The 15,235-nt window shown below is 32.7% G+C and overlaps 2 protein-coding genes across 2 annotated transcripts; one reads left to right on the top strand and one right to left on the bottom strand.

Moving 5' to 3' along the window:
- Positions 1–6,779: 6,779 nt before the first annotated feature.
- On the top strand, positions 6,780–9,370 carry LOC112028682 (DDT domain-containing protein DDR4; the record flags this gene model as incomplete). Its single annotated transcript, XM_065759803.1, is given in 4 exon segments — positions 6,780–6,903; positions 7,672–7,714; positions 7,838–8,017; positions 8,120–9,370. Coding segments are annotated over 4 exon segments (1,098 nt in total), but the record flags the coding sequence as incomplete, so codon positions are not given.
- A 140-nt stretch (positions 9,371–9,510) lies between these two features.
- Positions 9,511–11,488, bottom strand: LOC112028683 (AAA-ATPase ASD, mitochondrial). The gene has a single exon (XM_024061368.2). It carries the CDS (start codon positions 11,333–11,335, stop codon positions 9,683–9,685), a length of 1,653 nt encoding a protein of 550 aa, XP_023917136.1. The 5' UTR covers positions 11,336–11,488; the 3' UTR covers positions 9,511–9,682.
- Between the last annotated feature and the right edge of the window lie 3,747 nt (positions 11,489–15,235).

Genomic DNA, 15,235 nt, shown 5'->3' with positions numbered 1-15,235 from the left:
ACTATTTATCACCAAAGAACCAAAAAAAATATGTGTTATTGGAGAAGTTAAAGCTAAATTTTTTACAACTATAGTTAACTGGTATAAAATACCAGTTAATTGTAGTATTTGCTAAAAATATAATATAATATTTTATTAAGGGTTTGTTTGGATACTGCTTATTGCTGAAAATTGAAAATTGAAAATTGAAAATACTGTAGCAGAATAATTTTTAAATGTGTGAATAGTACTGTGAGACCTAATTTTAAAGTTGTTTTTATGAGAAAAAAAAAGTACTTGTGGGTCTCGTGAACAGTGCACGAGACCCACTAAAAACGCTGGACGTGCAAAAATCCAAACGTTGGACATTATCCAAACGAATACTAAGATTATCTTTCTACCTTCAATTAAAAAAACTCAAATTCTCTACCATTAATTGCATTTTAATGTATTAAGAAATAATGATTTGTGTCTTTATAATTTGTTAATACTATATGGATGCCTATTTAGAATTTTTTTTTTCTTGTACTCCGACCCTCTCTAGTTTGAAATCCTGGGTCCATCTCTGCATTTGAGTATATGCCTTAAGGCAATATTATTTTGGAAATTAGATCACTTTTTTCCCATTCCGTCATCTAAATTGTTTTAATTTATACTTAGATTTGAATATCTAAAAGCAACAAATTAAAAAAAAAAAAATGTAAACAACGATATGAAAGCCAGGTTTTGTTAAGAATTATATTAAGTTGTATTAACGAAACAAATGAAAATAAATACATGTTAAAACTAATTTAAGTCCAATAAAATTAGTGGCAATTCTATTAATTTTTCCTAGATTAGTCGTTAAGAAACTAAAATCATACAAAATTTAATAAAATAAGAACTTGAAAATGCCGACATTACCAAAAAAAATACAAATATATGAAGATTTATAATTTCCTTCTACTAATAAAATGAAAATGCAAAAATAGACTGATAAGAGATAAAGTGAAAAAGAATCTAAAATAATGAGAGAGAAAGAGAGCAACGAATGATATCTGCTGCAATTGTTAGTTAAGCCTCTGAGAAAGCAGATTCGCCGCTGCCGGGGAGAATTCATGGTTACAGTATATCTCTCTAGGTATAGTTGTCAAGGAAAATAAAATTAGAGATTACTTTTATAAAATTGGTTGAATGAGTTACAAATCTGAATGATTTGGGGTTTTTACTTTTGGTTTTTGAATGAGTTTTTTTTATTTTATTAATATTTTGTTCATTTGTTGTTGTTTGACTTAATTGTGTTGTCGTTTGGACCATTTTTTAGAGTTGTGTTAAGAACACAATATATAAATTGTCGTGACAACTTATATATTGGTCCCTCATAGGTCAAAATAAAATAATAAAATATTAAATTGAAACTGGCCACAATTCAAAATAAAAATATGGTAAAAAAGTTGTGAGATTTTGTTGTACTTATAGAATTTCTATAATTTTTATCATTGTTATACATATTTTTATTATTATTTTATTTATTTAAGGGGTTAAGAATTATATTTGAAAGGTGAAGATTATTTTTGTTGGACTAAATTATTGATTTTTTTTTTCTTTGGGAAGAATATGATTATCAAAGCCGCCACTAAATTAATTATAGAAAAAAGAAGTTGTAGCATTGAGTCATAGGAGGCCAATTTTCAGAGGCATTGTTGCTGGTCTACTCTTTTGGGAGTTCCCTATGTAATTTCAGTCAAAGACCATGAGGAATCATAACGAGCTCTTTGATTTTTGGAGCAATAATTGCTATATACAATGAGTCAATGATCCGAACTCCGAAGGTCTAGTGGATGCATGGATTTGGATCTGGTGGATATTGCATCCGGTGCGATTACTCTAATTCCTTTCATGTAAACTTTTACCATCTTAACTTTTAACTTTAATTTTATTAATATTTTTAATTTTTTTTTAATTTTTTGTATTTAATAGTTGAGATTGAAAATTATTTTTTTTTACTTTTAATCTCAATCATTTATTTACATTGCATCAAGTGAAATAGCAATAGAGGATTCCACCTGAGCTCAATCCATGATTCATGATTCATGATTCATGATTCTGCTTTCTCTCTCACAGTGGCAATTCGAACTAAAGGAACTGTCGAACTGATCAACTGTGTCTGACTCTGAACTCACCTAGTCAAGTCAAGTAGTCAACAATTCCCTAAACCTTTCGGTGACTAGTCTATGAACCGTGCATGCATGGTCTTTTTCCTTGATACCAAACAATACTTAAGGTCATCATTGTGTATGAATAGTTTTTCCATTCCCCTCATAATGGGATTGAGAAATTTTATGCTAAACTGATTTGGAGATAAAATTTTTCCTTTTTAGTAGGCCTTAGAGCATCCGCATCAGATGTGGCAAAAATTATGCCATTTTAAAAAAAAAAAAAAAAAAAAAACTCTGAACATAAAGATTGCTGGTAAAAATTCTCCCTCTCCAACAACAAACTTGTAAGTTAAATTCATTTTGACTTATTTCTTCTTAGTATACCAAACTTTTATTAACTTGTACATGTGACCCTTGCACTTGCAAAATAAATTCAGTTTGACTTATTTCTTCTTAGTATAATAAACTTATTAATAACTTGTACATGTGACATTTACATTTGACTAGGTAGCCTTTAGTTTGTGATTAACTTTATAATTGTTCTTTAGTTATCAACATATATATATATATATATATAAAAGCAGAGATCTTATGCGGGAGTATGAGGTCCTGCTATATGGTGCTCTATAAAAATAGTTTTTCAAAGGCATCCAGTTCACCTTTTTTGCACTCCTTCTGAAGCACTTAATGAAAACTAACCATTGGTCTTCATTCTTCCTCCTTTTCCCCCTTTTCCTCTTCTTCTTGGCCATCATTTAAGGTTTTGTCAATTATCTACTTCTTCTTGCCTTTTGAGATTCCCTACCGATACAATGTTACACCTGTTGCTCTTCCCAATTTGAAGAGTTTTGGTCCTTTCGATGACAGCCTACCATTTATAGCACATATGAGATTCACTTTCACAAGGAAATATAGACATCTATTTTAACCCACAAGCTTTAGTTGATTTGGAACTTTTTGTGATTTGTTTAAATCTTCCTAAGGGGAAGGTTTATTGATATAGCTATCAATTGCCTTTCTTTTAACTAAAAAAAAGTGCTTTCTCTTTCTTTTTCATAATGTTTAAGATTATTTTTGTTGTCATTTACAATTTCTTTCTTTTTTTCTTCACTAATTTTGCGATCTTATTTTGATGCAAAAATGCAATAGAAAAATCTTAATTCCATGTGCACAAGTAGTTTAATAGAAGTCTTGAGTGAACTATAGGATTTCTAATACATGTGGTAGAGTCATGGTTCCTACTTTTATGCTAATGGAGCTTGAGACTATTCTTCAAACTTAGTTACTAACATTTTTCTTGAATTGGGAATTATAGATCACAGAATGTTGTGATTGATTATTGAACAATTGAGAATGTTATTTGAAAGATAAAGTGGTAGATGATTCATGGATGTCAAGTTTTATTAGTAGGCAACTAAGGCTAGCACAAATGTTTATTTCAAAGAAAGAAGAAATTAGAGGGACATGATGAGATTTCATTTCCAACTTATCAAAATATCTAATGGAACTTCATTGTTACGTGTCTTGCATGCATTCTATCAACTTCATCCCAAGGCATTGAATATCACTTGCAGATTTTTTTCAATCACATTCTATCATTTAACTATATATAGAATTAGAACTTTCTCATATAGTAACTTACAACATTATCTACGCATCACGCGGGCCCTTCAACTAGTTATTATTAATTATGCCCATGCCATACACAAATATTGATAAGTAAAATTGTGGGAGGGGAAAGCCCAAAGAAGGAAGATCATCAAATGGGTTCAACCCGAGGAGTAATTAGGCCTAACTATTCATCAAATTAGGCCCAACACAATCAGGATGGTCCAGTCAATGAAACCGAGGAAGGCGGCTCGCCCAAGGGGCAAACACTTCTCGGGAGACTAAAGACAAACCACCAAGGCCATAGGGTTGAAGGCCGGCGAAGGAAGTAAAGATGTGCAAGCAATGGGAGGAGAAGACTTCTAGATAAAGCACCCATCACCTCCATATTTAATACACTGTATGAATTCAACCTGCCATATTAATGGTAGAATGGCCCTTGAATAGTGCCCTCACAGCTTGCATTCTACTCTACCACCACCAGCAAAGCAATGGTGAGACAAGTATCCAAGAAAGAATTAACGATCATCAAAGTGGAGGGCTTGGATGCAATCTTGGCAGCTATACATAGGAAGGAAGATCCTCTTGATAAGGGGATAAGGAGAGATAAAAGAAGGTAAAAATAGAAAAGAGAGAGGGAAATTAAGAATTGTGTAATCGAGAAGTGTATATCCCAAAGAACTATTGCTCCTTGGATAGTCCGAGGGAGAAATTAAATAAGAATCTTTATCTTTCTTTCTATTATTCTCTACTTAAACTGCTATCTTAGCCAATTTTCTTTCTTTAAATTACCAAGATAAGCTACTAAGGCTTGAAGGGTTGGCCTTGATAATCCACTGTTTCAAATTAATTTGTATTGGACCTCTATTCTAGCCCATTCTTATTTAGATTGGGCTAGATCGTTTGTTTTGCCCCCTACAAAAATAAATAAAACATTACTATTGAAACTTTTTTCTCGAGGAAGCATTAATATTTTTTTAGGAAACATTAACTAAGACAATATTTTTTTTTAAAGAGTTTTAACCTATAGTGTCCACTCTTGATAATAGCTCTTTATCATCAAACAAAGACATTAATCGGCTTTTACTGTAAATGAGGATTGAATCTCAGATCTCTTATTTAACTATTAAAGACTTTACTAGTTGAGCTAACTGAAACTCACACTAAGACATATATTATTAAATCATAACTGTAGGGATACGATTTGTAGCCCAAACCCAAAAGATGTGTGATGTGAGCCCAATACAATGAATTTATAGAGAATGGGTGAAAGAGTTGAGCTATTTGTGAATTGAACAATGGATAATAATGATTTAAAAGATGAATAAGTACAAAAACACACTTAAAACTCAATTAAATTGGTGTCCAAGGAGATGAATTATGAACTGAACTACTGTTCCTGAAAGCTAATACAGTCCTTAATGCTACAGTAATTATTCTTCTCTCCTGTTTTTCTATATTTTCCGATCTCTCTCTTATGGGAGATTTTTTACATTGTATAGTTTCCTTTCAGACCATATTGATCGTACACTTGTTAATCATCTAAGCTATCACTCAAGTATATCTCCCATCAAACATCTTCTTTGGCTCTCTATGAATGGTGGTGGTTGAGACTGCACTGTTTAGAGGTCTTTTCCACATAAATGCGGCCAGAAAAGTTGCTGTAGTGCATTTAATGCGGTGGTAGCAACTTTTCTTTTAGATATTTCTGTATTCTTATTAACTTTGTATATGCCTGAAGTTCATCCTTATCGTTGGAACTTCCTGGAAGGTCACCTAAATCGTCCAAGTACCTGCTTGACTGATATTCATCGTATCCAAGAAGGAGCTACTCCTCGCATTATATGCTTCCACTCTTTTTTTTTCTGTGATTTTCAACTTTGGGCCTCTCCCAATCATTTACTTCTCCTCGGACATGTCCACGTCCTCAGATAAGGCCCAAGGCCCAATATACAAATTTGGACTCTTATCCTCACAATAACTATAATAAACAACAAACTACATTAAAAAATACGGTGGGTCCGATTGCTTTGGGCCTAAGGGGAACATAATAATCCCTCAAAATCAAGGTGAACCATTGGAAACCGGCTTGAATTTGAAGACTTAACACAAAAGCTTGTTGAAAGATGACACATAGTAAAAAATTAAAGTTTCGAAATTAAGAGTATTCTAAAAATATTATTAATGGTTATAAAAAAAAAAAAAAATTTATTATGAGCCTATTATAGGAATATGAGAACATATCAAATATGGATCATATCTCAGAAGAAATCAAGTTGCACCTTAAAGGTTTTGAGGAATGTTCTGTTGGATAGATCCCCTAAAATGCTAAGAGTATCTTCAATAGACTCTTAAAAACCATATTTGGAGAGCAAATCCAAAAAAAAACAGCTGCAACAACCTCTCCAAAATGTAAAAATAGAAATAAAATAGATTAGCTACAATACTTTCTACACTTTGAGAGTTATTGTTAATCTCCTAATGAATTTTAATGACTAAAATATTCGACTCCCTCTCTCCATTAATTAAAGTATTCAACCTCTACCTCTTTTTTTGTGTGCTCATTAAGAATAAAGAGAGTTCGATTTCCGCCTACGTTGAAAACCGATTGATATCTTGGTCTAATGATAAAAAGCTATCACTAAGAGCAAATTTCATATGTTGAAATTCTCTCAAAAAAAGAAAAGAAAAGATGTAAGAAATAATGAAAAAGTAATATTTAAATATGACAAAGACTGGATAAATAGTCTGTTGGAAAATATATTTGAAAAAGTATGTAGGTAAAACTATTTACTTTTTAAACAATGTGAAAATTTGACTAAGTTGTTGGAGATGCTCTAAACTGTTCTTTGTATCACAAAAACGGTTTGTATTATTTTTTTAATGAAAATGTTTGGTTAGATAATATATATATATATATTGGTGTCTCTCTTGATTCATATTCCTTGACTTTGTTATTCTTATAGTTATTTTTCTTTGATGATTCATGTTATTGTTTGCTGTTGCTCTAGCAAGAATTTTATCTGAAATGCTGCAATTAATTGTTATTTGCAGAGGAAAGAGAGGTTGCTGAAAAAGCAACACAGACAAGCTCTTCTTCTTGATAATTATTTAAGTGTGGATGGGCTTGCTCCAGGGCGCTCCCTTCGTGACAGAAAACCTGTCACCTATACCTTTGGTAAGAGCAACCTGTTCATAATTTGTATAGTTTAAACTTGTCCAATGACAGCATAAATTTAAGAATGTAGACAGGGAAATTCATTGGTTTTAACCCAGGCATTCTCTTCTCAGTTGTTCTCTTAAAGAACATAGGTAGTGAACAGTTGGATGGATGCGATGAATGCATTGGGTGGATGGCACACCCTTGCCATGTTTTTTATGGGGAATCTTCCTATGTTGGAGGTGTATTTGGATTAACCATTGCTGTATCAAGATCATTTAAACAGATGAACATATATTTCTTTGTGCCTGATGATAATTTGCTACTAAATTCAGTAAAACCTTAAATCCAACAAGTAGGGGTCATCTAATGTATATTTTTGTCAGTCAGCTATATCTTGAGCCATATCCTCTGGTATATGTGTCTTGCCCTGTACTTTACCCATTATTGGAAACCTTACATTATGAGTTTCAGAAGGCAAGTGGCATGAATGGGCAGTAGAAGTGGAAAAGGGGGAGATTATTGACTTTCATGGGGAGGCATAATACAACCCTTTTTTTTCTTTTCTTTTTTTTCTTTTTTTTAAATTTATTTATTTATTTTAAATCAGTGCTATATCGGGTTATCTACTATTAGTTATCATAAAGAACTAATCCCCCATAGAAATTAGTTCTTGTTATTGGGGCTTCCAGGTGTCCATGTCATGAGAGTGAAATGTTTATGGTGCTTGATGCTATTCTCTTGTGATGGATGTATAAAATCTGAATGTTTTTCATGGTTTTGCAGACGACTATGACCGGTCCATTAATGAGGCTATCAAGATAACCAAGTATGGAATTTATTCACCTAGACATATGATCTTATTGTTTGCTCTCTCTCCCTCTGATTTGCATATCGTCATACCAGTGCAATGAACTCTTGACTTACAATCTTGTTCTTACTTTTGTGTCAGGCGAAAACAGCCATCCCCTGAACCTTTACATAGAAGAGAATTTGGGAAACCTGAAGCTTCTGCAAATGGTAAATGGAGTGGTCCTTCACATGCGCAACATGACAATTTCAGTGCACCATCTCCCACGTCACCTGATTTTGATGATGGTCAGGAAGATAATAAAACAGACCTGGATCGAAGGTGTGTTAATTATTTATTTATTTATTTATTTTTCCCTTTTTCTTTTCTGAATCTATTTCCATGTGTTAAACTCATCCATGTATTGATTGTATTCACATGTAGCAATCGGCGGAGACAGAGACCTCAACGGTATTCGGCAAAAGATTTTGTTGAAGCAGTTTCAGATAATGATGCAGACTATGATAGCGATGATGATATAGTTGGGGAAGCTGTTTATGATGAGGAATATCTGAAGAAACGGAAAGAGAGGAGGAAGTTTTCAAGTAGCTCTGAAGGAGATGAGGAGTATCATTGGGATGATGAAAATGCTGAAGAAGAGGAAGAGGAAGAAGAAGAAGATGATGATTCCTTAAGTGCCAGTGAGGACGATAGTGATGAGCCTCGGAAACTTAGAAAATTGCCAGGCCGTACTAGGAGGGAAACAAAACTAAGGTCGGTTGATGAGCTCCAGTCAGGTCTAAGACGCAGTAAGAGGGCCACCAGAAATCGTATTAATTACCGACAGTATGAGTTGTCAGAATCCGAACCAGAGTCTATGAAACCTGAGAAGTCAATTGCATCAGATGCACACTCAGATGCAAGTGAGAATGGTGAGTATTCAATGGAAAGTCAGAATTCTGATGGCAACGATAATGACCAGGAAATGAAAGTTGATCAGCCTGTTGAAGATTACACTGAGACGGCGGAGAAAGAGCAACAACAGCCACCGGAGAAACCAAATAGTCCAGGTCAAGATGAAATTGAGGGTGTACGGAAAAGACGTTTTCTTGACCTAAATGAGCTTGCTCCTGGTTCTGGTTTCGATGATGGCCTGAACACGGTGATGAAAGATGAAGATACAGATGACTTCTAAGGCTTCCCTATGCTGGACAGCAAGGGGTATGTTTTCTCCCAGGGAAGCTGTGTACGATAGTTAAGTTTATAAATTTTGTGATAAGCCGACGGAGGAAGTTTACAGTCAGAGTTCTTCCATGGTGTATTTAAGCAGCTACTTTGGTGCATGATTTGCTGCGGGGAGCAATGTGATGCTGAGAGTTATGTAGATTAGGTAGTCATTTTTAGTATTTCTACATTCAAAGAAAAAACCTACGACAGATGAATCGGAATTTGCTGGGAGTTCATTAGTTCATCCAATCAATGTACAATAACCATTAACTAATATTGTAACTGAAAAATTTGGGCTATTAGATGTTCGAGCCTTGTAGTTTTATCTCTCATGTTCATGACAATGATCTGCCTGTGAGCATTTGGGTTGGCTGGGTCTGTTGATAAAGCAATCAGGTTAGAAACTGTTGTGTTTATTGTAATGGAACCATCCTCCTCAAAAGATAACTAATTTGTATCTTTATTTCACTTGCGCTCTCATTTTTTCCTTGAATTTTAGAACCTCTGAATTGTTTTGTTTTGTTCTCATGTTTGATGACCTCCCCCCTCCCCCTTTTCTTTCTTTGAACATGTTAGATGAATTCCTTAATGGGTTAATGATGCCAATATAAAAAAGTGCTTATGTTACTGCTTTTGCTCTTATACATTGATAGAACAGGATTCTGCATGAAGTATTTGCACACAAATATATTTGTAAACAAGTGAACAACCTGTCACTATGACACTTGCCTGAAGAAATTTACCGTAGTTATTTCAAAAAAACATGGTTGCATTGCTAATTCACGATACATTTTCAGTTTCTTTGTCAACTTGAGACTGAAAAGCATCTTCCTTGGTTGGGCCATTCTCTTTTATTCCAGCTTTCTTCCTTGCTGCATTTTCCTTCTTTGCTGCCTCTTCCTTTACGGCCTCTTCCTTCTCTGCTGCCTCCTCCTTTGCTTCTTTCTCTTTCTTTGCTGCCTCTTCCTTTGCTTCCTTTTCTTTCTTTGCTGCCTTTTCCTTCTTTGCTGCTTCTTCCTTTGCTGCCTCTTCCTTCGCTTCCTCAAGAGCTTGTATTAGGCTTGATAGACATTTCTCTGCATCATCCAGTGAGGACTTGGGCATAAGGTTCTCGGCAACATCAGCAGGTGTGATCTTGGTCTCTCCTATTAACGTCTGAATTGTATCAAACATGGGATGCATTTCAAGACTCAAGTAGTTCTTTGCAAGCACCTTGAATGCCTCAAAAGTACAGTAAGACAGCTCAATATGCTTGTCCATTCTACCCCTTCTTATGAGTGCAGGATCCAGCTTCTCCGCATAATTAGTAGTAAAAACAATCAACCTCTCTCCCCCACAAGCAGACCACAGCCCATCAATGAAATTCAAAAGCCCTGAAAGAGTGACTTTGCTGCCAATCTCTTCCTTTGCTTCCTTCTTAGCAATTTCTTTACTCTTGTCATTCTCATCATCTGAAGATTTCTCTGATTTCTTCTTCCTCTGACCTGTAAGATCAAGTGAACAATCAATATCCTCTATCACAATAATAGACTTACTAGTTGTCTCAATCAAAAGCTTCCTCAACTCTGTGTTGTCCTTCACTGCTGTGAGCTCAAGATCATAGATATCATAGTTCAACAAATTTGCCATTGCTGCAATCATTGTAGACTTCCCAGTCCCTGGTGGGCCATATAGTAAATAACCCCTCTTCCAAGCCTTCCCAATCTTTGCATAGTAGTCCTTACTCTTGCTAAAAGTCATCAAATCTTCTATAATCTCCTCCTTCTTGTCTGGGTCCATAGCCAAAGTTTCAAAGCTTGCTGGGTGCTCAAACACAATATGACTCCACATAGTTTGCTTGTAACTTGGCCACTTGTAACCAGGACTGTTAGTATACAGCTTCCTTTGCCTATTCCTCACCCTAATCTCCTTCCCTTCACTCACAACATGCTCCAAGTATTTCTCAGTGATAATATCACGGTGCTTCTTATGAAATGTGAGCTTGTAGAACCTCTTTTCTTGTTCAGGATAATATGAATTCTGCCTTGCTGCTGACACTGACTTGCTTAACAACCACCAAACTTTAACACCACGAAAATCATCAGTAACCCTCTCATGCTCATCCATGCTCAGCACCAATTTTCTACTATCTCTACCCATCTCAGCTTTGAGCTTTTTAGCACTCTTGGAAGAGTTAGCACTAAGATATGCCTCAACAGCTGAATAGGCCTCACTACGCTTAAGCCTGTCTCCTGCAAACTCATGGAAAGAAATCCTTATGTAAGGATAGAAGTAACCTGTGATTTTTTGTGAATATTTTTCAAAGAAACGACGAAGCTCATATGGACAGTATTGGCGAATGATTGCCCATACAAACATAAAACTGGCTAAGGTAGAACCCATTGTTGTAAACATCTCAGTCATGGTTGCTGGAAACATTATGGGACTTTTCATGTTCAGTCTTTGGGTTCTGAGCTTTTCATTTAGGTTAATGGAATTGGAAGACCATATTTTTCTTGGGCTGTGTTTCACTCATATAAAGTAGGTGTGAACACAGGTAGGGTAGGAATGAGGAAGGGCTATTTGTAGAAGCTTAATGACACCTATTTGTAGTATTAAAAAGAAGGTTTAGGACATTAATTGAGATTTGATCATATAATGGCATGCCAACATTTTGACAATTACTATTGTTTAATTTATACATTAACTTTTTCATCTTATTTACGTGGATCAATATCATTCAAGTATTCACGTTTTTTGGTTCTGGGTTTCATCTTTATTAGGTTGGGTCACATGCTTCACACTATCAATTACATCCAAATTCTGTTTCCAAAAGCACTCAGCCAGACATTGCAAATAGGAAAAAAAAAAAAAATTATAGTCTTTCACATTTTTGCTAAAATAAACTACCACACGGTTAGTTTATTTATGACATTGTACATATACATTATTACTATAGTAATCATGTAAATATAAATAGTAACTTTCTATTTTAATACTCTCTCTCTTTTGCCGTGACTCTCATAGATGTTTATGTATGTTGGTAGGTGAAATAATAAATAAAAAATTATTATTTAAAGAAAATAGAGTGTATAATAAATAATCTAATGTTGGAGTTTTTGTAAAGTGTTTGTATAAAATAGAAAAAGTAGGTTTTTATACTAAAATAGACAAAAAAATTTAGACGAACTTATGTAAATGCTCTATTCTTTGTAAATGATGGGTAAAAAACTCTAATAGGAAAATGATAGGGTAGTAAAAAACTGTAATAGCTTTCAACAATGTAGTTCTATGAGAACTTATTTTTCATAGGTAAATATAAAAAAAAAAATGTTATATGAGATAATTTAACAAACCTCTCTCTCAGCATGTGTGAATCATACATACTATAAAATGATAATCTCATAAGACCATATCAATTAATATCCTCTCGATAAATAGAGGTTGATTGGTGACATAAGGTTTGAATCTCACGTATCAAACACGGTAAAAAACACCAATACCAATGAATTTATAGTTTGAGCCCTAATTCTATTAAGAACCTCAACAGAGAAGAAGGCATTACTATACTGTATACTCCATACATTAACTTTATAATTAAAGCGTACAATATTTAAAAGAGAGATGCTATGTCTACAATAATTTTACAACAATTTTACAATAAATCCTAAGTAGCAAGTTGTTACTAGTTGTTATTGTTGGAGCAAAAAAGTTATCTTAGTGTTAGTTTCAAATTTAAACCAATAACAACTAACCACCTGCGATTTGTTGTAAAATTGTTATAGACGTAGTATCTCTCTATTTAAAATGATCTTTTTGGAATATAATGCATTAACATTGTTGGTAGTAATCTAAATTTTCCTGGTTCATTGAAAGCATGACAAATGGTGTAATAAAGGAAAACAATTGTAAAAACGAAATTGATGTGGCAATCTTTGCGATAGGATTTTCAATCGAAAATAAAGCTAAAATAAAAAAAAAGGTGATATTAACCCAATAAATTTCAAGGTGGTTAAAACTTAAAAAGCAGCCATAAACATGTGCCATTAAGTAACACCTACAATAAAAGACAAATGGTGTCATCTATATCTATATTTATATATATTTAAAATTTGAAGTGTAACATTTATTGTTACTACGCTCCTAGTCACATGCGGCCACATCATTTACCTATTTCTCATTTCTCTCTACTACTTCTAACTATAACTTTTCTTTTACTTTTTCATCTCTCCGCTATTCTCAATTTTAATGTCCCTCTTTATCTATCTCTTCTTCTTCCTTTTATTTTGCCTATTCTTATTCTCATTCTATTACTATAAATAAGACATTTTCTATCTCATTCTATACATATTTTCTCACATAAAAAAGGTTATTACTCTCTTTCTCACTCATGTTTTATTTTTGTGTGAATTTTTTATTTTTTGTATCTCTACTTTAGATTGATGTATTTATGTGTTCTTTAGAATTTTACTTTGGGTTGCAATTTGGTTTTGGGGTTTTAAGTTATTATCTTTTTTTTTTCCTATAATTGTTAAATGTTATTTTATTGCATATAAATATAGTTTATAAGAATATGTTGGTGTGGGTATGAGTTCCAAACACTTTTATTCTTATTTATTTTCTAGCCGTTGGAAATTTATGAGAACAATAGTCGTTGGGCAATTATGAGAAAAATAGCCATTAGTCAATAATTGATAATATAGCCGTTGGGCTGTTAAGGGTTATTAGTAACGAATAACTATAGACTATTATCTTCATAAGTAGCCTATATAATACTCATCACAACACATTTTCTAATGGGTCTTTTTACTATTCTATATTTTAGATATACACAACTCTACTATCTTTCTCTTCCACATATTTTTCTACAAGAGTGTTTTTTTTTTTTTTTTTTTTAAAGAAAAGGCAATAGAAGGTTGTTCTTAAACCTTTTGTGAGTGGAAGTGTCTACATCATAAAGGTCGACGCTATAGTCTAATCCTGAGGGGTTGTTTGGCCAAGAGAACCAATCGCACCAAGTTTTATTTTGGGTGACACAAATCAATCTTTAAGGATAACGCTCTTTATGTGATTCTATAGCACTGTGAGATTGTTCTTAAATTTAGTTAAATTTATATTATTATTGCTTATGTACATTCTTGCTAATTATTTGGGATATTATTTATGTATCAAAACTTGTTTATTCACTAAAATATTTCCAACAATCTTAAAGGTTGAGTTCATGCTTCAAAATGGATAAACAAGTTATTGATCATGAAATTTTATATTGTGATATGATATTATATTTATAAAGAAAAAATGCTAGTAGTTATATTCTTAGATATAATTACTTATATCTTTTGTGGAGTTTATTTTGCTATCTAGTTTATCTAAACAATTTGGTGGACTAATATTTTATAAGAAAAAATAAATGACGTCCATCCAAATGTGATTTTGATTCTCTAATCTAAATTAATATGTGAATAATATTATGTAACGTTGTCTTGATATGTGGATATCAACTTATTGCATTTGCAATTATGTGATACTATATGTGTATTATATTTTGTGAATTTGTTTTATGCCTATTGAAATTTGAGGAACATGAGATTGAAGAAAAACGTATATGTTTTGAGAAATGTTTTTTGGAATTAAAAAAAAAATGTTAGCAATAATTTTTATGAGAAATGAGATAAAATTTTATTTTTTGGTAGAATCCTGAAAGAGAAAAAAAAAATGGTGTAGACTTATGGTGAAGGCATTCCTATTGTTAAGTGGAATCAATAGTGCAGTATCAACTTGTTACTCTTTTTGTATAATGAAGATACAATGATACTATAATTTAATTAAATTTTATTTTCCTTGCTAAAGTATTCAAGTAATCATTTATGGTCATGTGAAAAAGAAATTGTGGATGATTAAACGTTTGTATTATACAATTGTGGTATAATGATGTCAAATTTTACAAAATATTAAGTGTCTTATTCTTGTAAAATTTTGGACATTCTAAGAGTGGTCTCTAGTAGCTAGAGGCTACTGGCTCTATATATAAAAGCTATTATTTTTACATCTCTTGACACAAATATATGAAATGAAAAATTATGGAAAATAATTAAAAATTTCTTTATATATATATATATTAAAAAATGACCCAACTAGTATTTTGGGCTAGTGGATAAGATTTAGTGGGAATAAATATTCCTTTTATCCACCAAGTGCAAGAGTGATATTAAAATATATATATATATATATACACACACACATATACATATTTTTATTGAATATATGTGTTGTTTTGAGATGGTGGATAGGTTTTTTTGAATTTGAAATAAATTAAAAAAAAAAAAAAAAAAAAAAAAAAAAAAAAAAAAAAAA

The sequence above is a fragment of the Quercus suber genome, unplaced genomic scaffold (assembly GCF_002906115.3).
Source record: "Quercus suber isolate HL8 unplaced genomic scaffold, Cork oak 2.0 scaffold_17, whole genome shotgun sequence".
Lineage (NCBI taxonomy): Eukaryota > Viridiplantae > Streptophyta > Magnoliopsida > Fagales > Fagaceae > Quercus > Quercus suber.
This window is presented reverse-complemented; position numbering and strand designations above follow the sequence as displayed.